The 10,888-nt window shown below is 42.6% G+C and overlaps 1 protein-coding gene across 2 annotated transcripts in view; it reads right to left on the bottom strand.

Moving 5' to 3' along the window:
• Nucleotides 1-10,888, bottom strand: part of CHN2 (chimerin 2) — a 348,821-nt gene that overhangs the window by 147,295 nt on the left and 190,638 nt on the right. For both annotated transcript variants that reach the window (XM_006146210.3, XM_006146211.3), the window contains one exon: nt 9,569-9,624. In XM_006146210.3, the coding sequence (XP_006146272.1) occupies nt 9,569-9,624 (56 nt within the window). The remainder of the gene's footprint in view (nt 1-9,568; nt 9,625-10,888) is intronic.

The following is a 10,888-nucleotide window of genomic DNA, read 5'->3' as shown; positions in this document are numbered from 1 at the left end:
TCCATTCTCCTCTTGGGATCTTGGGCACGCATGCACACACACACCCGGCGAGAGTTTTAAGCCACCGGGTCCAGGACACGAACCGCAGTTGACTATGTGGGAGTCCAGCGACATAGCCATTATGCTAACTGCTGGTCCTCTCTTAAAACATCTTGTGTTTGGTTAGCCAGGCCACGTTCCCTAGCTGACACTGCTTCTCTGGGGCAAAGTGCAATTGCCTTTATCAACATTATTTCTCAGTTACAGTTTAACCCGTGTGCCAAATTGTGAAGCATGACTTTTAAACCTCACTGGTTCACCTGACGCTGTGCACCTGCTTTTCCCCACCCCACCCCCAACTCTAAAAACACCTAAAATCTTGTTGGGCCTGATCTCTGAGTCACAGAGCAGACCTACGATGGACATTTTGTCTAGCATCAGTCCCTCTCCTCTCATTGTCCTTATTCCAGTTTTGTTTCAGTTTATGTTTTAGTGTCTCTACTGTTCCATAGCGACGTTAGCTCATTCTACCTGTGTCCCTGGGCTCTGAGCCTCTGAACTCCGTAGCCGCTTGGCCTCCGGAGCCCTTACGCATGACTTATGCCTGCATCTTGGAAACGTGTAACTGTGTTATTGGCACATACCTGCAGGGTCTGTATTATCTTGGAAGAAGCTCAAAGTATTCCAGAGAGAGTGAATTCTTTTAGGCGGAAGGTATACATTTTGGTAGATCACAGTATTTGCCAATAAATGGGTTTGATTTTCAAAAAGCACACAACATTTGGTTCTATCTTCAGGGGGAAAAGAAATCTCACATGTCAATTGTTTTCCCCTAACATTGGTTTTACTAGGAGGCTTTCCTGCTATACTATGTATATAATGTACTATATATTTCTAGACTAGAGCAGGTCTAAAACCAAAGCATATCTAGCTCAGGACAAACCTGAATCGGGAAAAAACAAACAAACAAACCTGACTGCATTAGTGAGTGAGATGAAAGCCTGCAAGGAATAATGATGGGAAAGGCTTTCATTCTTGGTTGTGTCAATATTGGGGGGGGGGAGACCAGTGGAGAAAGTCTAGGATGAAAAGCATAGAAATGTTCCTTACTACAGAAGAAGTAGTCTTCTGATTACTACACATAAAGCCAATTAAAAGGTAATGAGATTGATTTTTGTTTGTGGCCTGGAGAATCAATCTCTTTAGAGACCTACTTTGTCTGGATATCTTGAATCAGTAGCGTTTTCATATTCCCCCAAATGCATTTTGTTTTTAAACGTTTATTTTCAATGAATAAAAGAAGAAAAGGAGAATGGTTGAAAACTTCTCTGAGTTTACTTAAAATCTGTGATTCAAAAATGTATTGAGTTAGTTGAAAATGACATGGTCAATCAATAAGGCTTGTTAAGATCCTCCAGACAAGCCTAAGACAAGATAGATGCCCAAAGCTATAAGACTGTGATGTCTAGGTGTGATTAATAACATTTTAAAAGCATAACAAGGCCTAGCCCCATTGGTCCAGAAGGTAAGATGCCACTGTGTGATGCAGGAGCCACATGGAAGGCCAGGATTCGGACTCCGGATCCACCTAAACAGGCTGCGCACAGCAATGCATGCCTGTAATAGCTTACGAGGAGGATGGGGGAGGAAGATGGCAGTGTGATCAGAAACACCTGTCTTTTCATTTCCTTTGTTCTCTCTCTCTCACACACATTAAAAATAATAATAATTAAAAATTAAAAAGCATAATAAAAAATGAAATGCTTTTGTGGCTTAAAAACAATTTTTGAAAACAAAAATCAGAAAAAAGTGGATCACGCAATTTCAGACAATTCCAATTTCAATGACTGCCCTAAATGATACGACCTGTTTACTAGCTGTCAGTCTTTTCCCAGTAGTGAGAGCGAACACATATGGATTTGTGCTGTGGTTTGAGTACCGAGTTAAGAGTTTTATATTTATTTGCAAAAATTGGGTGACATAGGTAGTTAGGAACACCAAAAAATAAAACAGAAAAGGAATTTTTTAAAAGGTTTTTGCCGTAGGGTATATGCACCTGCAAGAAAGAGACAGAGACAGAAAAAGAAGTGGGGAATCACTTCTACTTCCCCTAGGAGTATAGCCATGCTTCAATCCTTCTCCATTCTTTTTCTCAGATTTGGGACACACACGTGTGCCTGGTGACTTTTTTCCCTTTTTTTGGAGAGGTTTTTGCTATATGGCATGTACGCTCGCCAGACAGAGAGAGACAGAGATAAAAAGCGAAAAATCACCCCCCCCCCAGGAGGTATGGCCACGCCACAATCCCTTCTCCTCTGTTCTCCTCTCGGGATCTTGGGCATGCACGCACACGCGCCTGGTGTGAGTTTTTAAGCCACCAGGTCTGGGACGCGAACTGCTGTCGACTTCATGGGAGTCTAGCGACATAGCCATAACGCTAACTGCTGGTCCCATGCCTGGTGATTTTTAAGCTGCCAAGTCTGAGACTCGAGCAATGGTTACCCATGTTGGAGTCCAGCATCTTAACCACCATGCCACCTGCTGGCCCCAGAAAAAAATATTAATGTTTCAAATTAATTTAATTTAATTTAATTATTATTAATTTTTTTACTTGAACTTGCCCAAGAGACCACCCCCTCTCCCCTCCATGATGCAACCCCTTCTCCTCCAGTCTCCTTTTTGGGATTTTGTTTTTCGAGCCGTCAAGTCAGAGACTTGAGTTGCACAGTTGGCCAAGTGGGATCTACCTGACTTAGCCTCCATGCCACCTGCCGGCTCCTGAGAGTAGTGTTTAAAAAGTGAGTATGGGGCTGGCCCTAGTGGCTAAGGGAGCCAGATCCCACATGGCTGACCACGGTTCCAATATTGGCCCCAGCACCTTGGAAAATATGCCAGGTGCATGTGTGTGCATCCCCCAAGCCCTGACGGGAAAGCGATACGGAGGAAAAAGCACTGGGGGAGATTACGTGTGTGTGCATCCCCCAAGTCCTGACGGGAAAGAGATACGGAGGAAAAAGCACTGGGGGAGATTACATATCACTTGGGGTACTCCCTCCTATCTGTTTCCCTGTCTCTCTGTGAAGAGTGCCCACACCATTTGGCAATTAAAAAGAAAAAAGAAAGTGAGTAAAGTGAGTACAGTTCACTGAAAGGTAAAATAAAGCAGTGAGTTACTGCTGCAATTTAAGACCCGCTCTTGTCTTTTCTACTTGGTCTAATCTCTGACGATCAAGAAAAACGCTGATTCTGATATGAATGCTAAAAACCTCAGTTCTCCAATACACGTTTGCATTTTAAAAAAATAGTTTTCCAAAAAAGATTATTCTATGGCAAGGGAAATGAAGCTGAATAAAATGGAGAACAATTTGAAATAATAGAATGTAATTTTATTTCCTTTTGTGAAATTGCTTTTTATAATCCCATATTGACTACAGCAATTTCAGAAAAGACAAATGGCACCAAATCATTTATGATCACAAAAGAGTTTCTGCTGATTTGGCGTATTTTTACGATAATTCTAGTGGAACTTGACTTTCAATTAGTCATGCATGTACATCTTGACATTCTGGCCTTTGGGAAAGACCAAAAAGAAGCTTAGATTCTTCCAGGAAAAAATATCAGTCTGTGTTTAAGTCGGTACCTTCACCACTGCCAAAAGCCCAACTCGCCACCCTAATAACAGCGTAGAATAAATCTGATACGCTATTAGTAATTCCCTGAGAATTTGAAATTCCTGACGTTGGCCACCTCTGTCCCTTGTCTCATCCTCTTGCTGTGTATGTATGGGCTGCCCACTGTTGCCTGGCTACCTTCAATGGACATACCTACCATTAAGACTGCTGAAGTCTCTGGAACGTGTTTTCCCTCATAGAGGGATATGCGAGCGACAAGTCAACAAGCATGCTAGAAAAGCATATTGGAGAATGCATGGAGCTCTGCAGACAAAATAAACAGAGTGATATGACGGGGAAGACATGGGGCTTGAGGAGGTGCTAATTTCCATGGAGTCCAGGGAGGGCCTCTGTTATGAGATATTTGATCTGCTATCTGGACCTGTAGAGAACCTGTGGATGGAAATTCCAGGCAAGGCCCTGTGGTGAGAACACTACGGTTTGATGGATAGGACTGAAGGCTAGTGGGGCTGGAAGGCAGTGACCTCCAAGAGAAATGATGCAGACAGGGAGGTGACAATGGCAGGAGGTTCACCATGGCCATAGACATCATGGGAAGTTTGCTTTTATTCTAACAGTAAAGGGAAGCAATGAAAGGGCCTGAGTTATAGTTAACAATGAAGATTTGGGGCCTTTCAGGCAAACGAAGTAAGAGTGTGTGGAGGGGAACTAACAGAGGGCATAAAGATTACATCACTAGACTCCCATGTAGTTGACCGTGACCCAGCGACTCAAAACTCACACTGGCACATGTGCATGCGTGCCCAAGATCCCGAGGGGAGAATGGAGAAGAGGGGGTTGCAGCATGGCTATCCCCTCTGGGGGGTGATTTCTCGCTTTCTATCTCTCTGTCTCTCTGGAGAACATGCGCACCCTATAGCAAAAATTTGTCCTCAAAAAGAGAGAGAGAGAGAGAGAGAGAGAGAGAAAGTAAATGTGTGATGTGGGGAGGGTGCTAAGAGCAGAAGCAGGGGGAACTAGGCAGGAGGCTGCCGACCTGCAACAATGGAGGTAGAAATGATGAGGGCCCAAACCACATAATAGAGGTGGAGGAAAGTGGTCAAATTCAAGATCTATTTGGGGGTAAAGCTGACGCTTGCTAAGATTAGAGAGAAAGGGTGAGGATGGGAGGGAGAGAAGTCTGGGTTTGCAAAGCTAGGTGCTCTATTTTGTTTTTTTTTTGGAGAGATTTTCACTGTAGGGCGCGTGCGCTCGCCAGACAGACAGAGAGAGACATAGAGACAGAAAGCGAGAAATCACCCCCCAGGGGGAATGGTCACGCCGCAATCCCTTCTCCTCCATTCTCCTCTCGGGATCTTGGGCACGCACGCACACACGCCCGGCGTGAGTTTTAAGCCACCGGGTCCGGGACACGAACCGCGGTCGACTACGTGGGAGTCCAGCAACATAGCCATTACGTTAACTGCTGGTTCCTGCAAAGCTAGGTGCTCTTTAATGGAGTGGGGCCAGTGCCGTTTGGAACATTAGGCTGGCGATGGCCCACGAGTCATCTGCCTGAAGCGGTCAAGTGGACAGATGGGTAGAGGTGTTTGGAGCCCAGGAGAGAGGTCTTAGCCAGAGACAGAAATTTGAGAGTCAACATTCTGTGCAGTTCCTGGCAGACCACCCAGGCACACATTCGGTGATTAATAAATACTTATGGAATGCCCAACCGGCAACTAATGGAAAGGACCAGTGAGAATTGTGGATATTGGAAGGTGTTTTGAATCTCTTGGCAAGGGGCATTCAGGAAATGCCAGGAGAGCACCAGGTGCCACGGCTGCTCAATAAGTATTAATTTCCAGTGCTGAATCTCAAGGAAGCAATGAACCGTAATTTCTGTAGCTGACCCTGCATGACTTAACTGGCGCCAGAGCTGTTATTCGGCTGCTTGTTCCTTCTGTCCCTCATCCTTGGGACCTTTTTTTTTCTTGTTGGCTTAGTTCCTAATCCAGCATCTTGCTTTGTTCTCATCACTGTCTTGTTGGCTTCACATTCAGGGAATTGCTCTCACGTTCATTGCCATTGCTCTGATGCTGTCCCTGATGACTGACTGCTCTGCACAGGGTTCTGAATCTGCCATGAATCACGGGCATTAACTGAGGACCTATTATGTGTCAGGCACCATAGCAGACACTTGACACATATTCCATTTAGAGCAACATGCCAGGTAGGTGCTTATCCTCAGGTTAGGCCTTAATCCCCCTGAGAAGGTGTATGGTTGGCTCCAAGGGAGATGGCTAGACAGTGACAGAATAAGATCTCTAAACAATTCCAGGCTGACCCTGCAGCTGAGCACCCCGCCTTCTCGGGTTTGCTGAGCTCCTTGGATTTTGCCTGCTGAGTCAGCCTATACCTTGACTCACCTAGCTCCCCAGTCAAGTCCCTGTGGTGGTTGATATATGTTGGTAGTAACCATGCGTCAAGTTCGGTTGACTGTGTCTGTGGCCCAGAGTGACAGCATTCGAGGTCTCTATAACTGTATACAGACTTCTCATTGCTGCTCTAATGTAGGTATTTACCATGCCAAACAAAGGATCCTAACTTGAGAGAGGCCCAGGGCTCCAGAAGGTATTCATCATCAGAGACATAACAGAGAAGCAGGGCATTGGAACAGCCCAGCCAGGGACCAGGGGAGAGGTGGTCCGCAGGAGGTGAGCCAGAGACTGGGGGTGGGGGGCGGGGGCCAACAGAGCTGTGTATAAAAAGAAGATGACTGTAGGAGCTAGCTTAGAGACGAGGTGAAATAGAAAAATACACACAGAAAAACATTGTCACTCAACCACTGTGGCACGGTTGGGAGCATACTGAACTACTCTGCAGGAAGCCACGTGGCCAAGTGCAGGTTCAGATTCCCAGTCGAGCTGACCGAAATATGCTGGCTGCCTGTGTGTCCATGTGCCTGAGACCCTGATAAGCTAGAGAGTTGAGGAAAGAGGATCATGGTGTGACCAGGCTCTGTTGAGTGTGTGTGTGTCTCTCTCTCTTTCTGTCTCTCTCTCTCACATGTGTGTACATGTGTATGCACTTGTGTTCTCTATTGTGTATAAAATAAATTTGACAAAAACTGTAACCACTGTTCAAAAGAAACAGCCTTGATGGTTTTATGTAAAGGGATTATTCCAGCCTCAGCATCTCTGGCCACTTACTCCAATGGAAAGGCTTTCTGTCTTCATTAGGCATGTCCCCCTAGTGTGCAGGTGTGTTATGAGGCAAAGAGGCATGTGACTAAATGCTGTAGCCAGAGCAATGGTTTCACCAGCATTGGAGAGGAAGCAGCGCCTTTGCTTCTGGGAGGCCGAGTCCTGGGAAGCCCGGCCATTTGGGCAGGAGTCATTTGCAGTTAACATCGCACTAGAGGACAAAGCAAACGAAGCTACCCCTGCTGGCACTCATCTGAGCAGCACCTGTTCTTCCAGCAAACTCGACCCTTTATCACCCGACACCTGCCTGGCTGGCTGGGCCCCATGCTGCCTGCAGAGGGATGGAACTGATGAATATCCATTGCATTTTAGCTCTTATGGCAGAAATGAGAAATGGAATTTCTAGGGGCAAGTTACCTATGGACCAAGCATCACTTATGAATGAATCAGACTGGTACAGGTGCAAAGGTGAAAAGCTTGGTTTAAAAGACAAGAGGGAAAGAAAAGCTAGACACACATCATGTCTTTTAGTTGTAGCAGGTGGTGATGGTGTACCATGTTAAATAGACACACACACGGTGGACCTCAGCCCACTGGATGTCTGAAGTTTCATCTGGACCCTAGGAAGAATTTCCGGGAAGACAATCCAAATGCACCTAGCCAACACTGCACTGACTTAAAAGACAACTGATATGGCTCCAAAGACCTTGAGAGACAAAGACATGCATACATGCTCTCTTTCTCTGTCTCCTTTATACACACACAGACACACACACATAAAATCTTAAATATATATTTAAGTACATCTATATTTAAGTACATCTTAATTTTGTCTTCTTTGATTATGACACTCAAAATGTCAATAGCCAAGTTCTCAGCTGTATTCTCATTACTTAGACCAAATCTGAAACAGTACGGGTTCTCCATATATAAGGAGTCTTCAAAAACTTCACGGGTGGGGTCAGCAGATGGCATAGCGATCACTGGACACTCAGGTGGTCAATTCGGTTTGGGTCCTGGACATGGTATCTTGAAACTCATGCCAGGCATGTGTGCATGTATGCCCAAGATACCAGGAGAAGAATGGAGGAGAAGGCACTGTAGCATGGCCATCCCCCCTGGGGGTGATTTCTCAACTTTCCCACTCACTGTTTCTGTCTGTCTTTCTCTCCCTGGAAAGTGCATGCACCCTAAGTCAAAATCATCCAAAAACACAACAGAACCAAACTTCATGGACAATGCATATTGCAAAAAAACTGCACATGGATTTCAAAAAATTTTACACCACGATAAACTTGTACTTTAATTCCATTTTCTAATATACATTTTGAAGTCCTCTCATCTATTTGCTGAATAAATGAACAAGTGAATGATGATGTATTATCTGTGGGTTTTCAAGAGACCTTACCTAGTGACTTTTTATTAATATCGCTCCTTAGTTGCATTCTAATTTTACACATGTTCTTTTTACTAAATATTTAAACTCCCCCATCACTCCACACTGGTTATAGGAGTTTTGATTGAGAGAGACACTAACTAAAAAGGAGTGTGGAGATGGTCAGCAACTTGTTTCTTAATTCTCAGTGAAAATAACCTTAGTCACTGTACCTCACTTAAACATGTATATTTCTGTATTCTTTTCTTATTTGAATATTGTGGAATATCTGAAGGACAACAGATTGCAGAATTAGGAACAGGACAAGATCAGACTACCAAATAACTCAGAACTCATCCTGGATTTCTTTCTGAAGCATCAGCCATTTTCTCCTCTCTAGCGATATTCCTGGGATGAGAAAAAGCCTACTCTGTATTAAAATCAAGATTACTTGGTGAATTTCAATGCCTTTCAAAGAAGTAAAATTTTATGTAGAAAAATTTATTAAGCCATGATAAGATGGCTCTGAGCATGGATATGTATATATCTAAGCCTTTGAAACAGGTTCAAAACCAAGATCAGAAAGTACTGACGTTCCACGATGAATCTCAGGAGTGCTGGAATTGGAGACTTTTCTTGCTGATAAGACACAGAGAGTGCTTTAAAAGCTATCTGCTCCTCTATATTTAATCAAAGTGTAATAACAAAAATAAGCAAGGGCTTCTGGGTCTTTGGTTTGGAGTATATTGGTTTGACAATTAAAGAAACTGTTTAGAATAAAAATAGAAAACAGAGCGTTAATCCTGGCTTTCAAGCCTTGCTAGCATCGCCAGCTGTCAGAGAACTGGTGAGTAAAGCAGGGTACAGAAAGGTCTTTGGGCTGGGCTTGTCGACATTTTAGGAGTTGATATATTTTTAAGTTAACTCCAAGAAGAAAAACACAGTCACTTTCATGATAAGGCTTCACTATTTGAAAATAGCAAGTAAATATGACAAAGAAAAGGGTTTGCTAGAAAGTACCCAGTTGTTTGTATCATTCTCTATACTTTTTCTGCTGGAAACATTTCATAATCATAATACATAATCAAACATACATAAAAGAATCAAAACAATAGTAACAAAGAAAACAACCATAATATCCTTTACTAGGGAGTTGACAAGGGATGTTATTTTGTCTCTGCAATGGTTAACAACATGACACTTTTCTGATTCCAAGTTAGCATTTTTAAAATAACGTCTGATTCAAAAGTATAGACGATGAAGATGTTAAATTAGGTGACATTGTAGCAAAACGTTAATAAAAATCAACTCCCAGGAAACCTGAAATCCCTCCGATATCAACATAATGCTGATAATACATCATATTTAACAAGGTGTATTGGAAATAGCTGAGCACTGACCTCCCGAGGACAAATGATCCTCTTGGGACGAGGTGCCTCTTGCTGTAACTGATACACTGCCAAAAAAGAGAGAGAAAAACAGATAATTATAATTAGAAAAGTGCAACACCAACATGATTTCAAATATTTCCACCGAAGTGCATCTCAGGAATTGCAAATATAAAAAACAAAGGGGATACACGTACATTTTTTAGGCTGGATACAGCCAGATCATTTATATGGAAATGAGTTACCCTGAGTGTAAACTGGCAAAATTGATTTTTTTTTATTCTTATAAGGCCAATTTAGTTACATAATTATTACTGGCATTGTTCATCTTATAGATTTCTTGGAAGACTAGATACGGCTAAAATTCTTTGGACTGTTTTAGAGATGAAATTTTACTTGTGTGTACCTGAGTAGCAAGATCTTGAATTTAAATGCCAATAATGTTTCTTGACATCCCAGGAAAGAACTGGCATTTGAAGAAGGAGGAATGTCACACTCTGAAATGTTACGGTTATGTATAAAGATGCAACTGATTCTGCCAGTGAGTGAAACACCATGTCATTTCTCTCCCTTCTTTTTTTCTCCATTTTTTTCCTGGCCTATCTCATGAATTCTCATCCATTTGACTACTTTTCACCCTTTGTCACTCTTCTTTCTTGGGTCTTTTTCCATTTTAGAGAACAATAACTGTCTTCTACCCTTCTCTAAAGAGAGACATTTAGGCTTGGACATGAAGGTAGTTTTATAAAACACAACTTATCAGACTATTATTTGTAATTTTTCAGACTGTAACAAGTGATTTTTCTACTGTTTCAGCTAGTCTGATTATTTCTCTTTGAGGGAAGAACTACCCTATGCAGGCACCTTGGGATCCTATTTCTGTGAAAATAGAGGTTTACAACAAACCAAGTGAATGCTTTCTTCAGTATCTTGAAGAGAGAGTTAATTTCAGATGGAATAAATCTATAAAAAGTTAAAAACTCAATCATATAAAGTCTCTCTAGAAAATGTAATAAGACAAGTACAAATATCTGATTTAGTCCTAGGTCTAAAAAAAAATTAATTGACGGGCAGGCAGCCATATGGAAACAGAGATGAAAATGATGGAATATGCTTTGTAAAAATGTCTCCCTGGTGCCTTCAGCTCAATGTAGTGATTTTCTTACCTCATTAAGTGTAGACTACCCAGCTTTGACACAGAGGGGGAGAGACCTAACCCTCTTAAAGATGTTGTCAACTGCCACATTTCTAAGCATGGGTTACAAATGCTAATGAGATGCATATGTCACTTAAGGAAAACCGTACCTATGTATGAAAAGAAAGCAAGGTTCA

This window comes from Tupaia chinensis, unplaced genomic scaffold, assembly GCF_000334495.1.
Source record: "Tupaia chinensis unplaced genomic scaffold, TupChi_1.0 Scaffold000170_1, whole genome shotgun sequence".
Classification (NCBI taxonomy): Eukaryota; Metazoa; Chordata; class Mammalia; order Scandentia; family Tupaiidae; genus Tupaia; species Tupaia belangeri.
The sequence above is the reverse complement of the archived record's forward strand: the minus strand, read 5'-3'. Positions and strand labels throughout refer to the sequence as shown.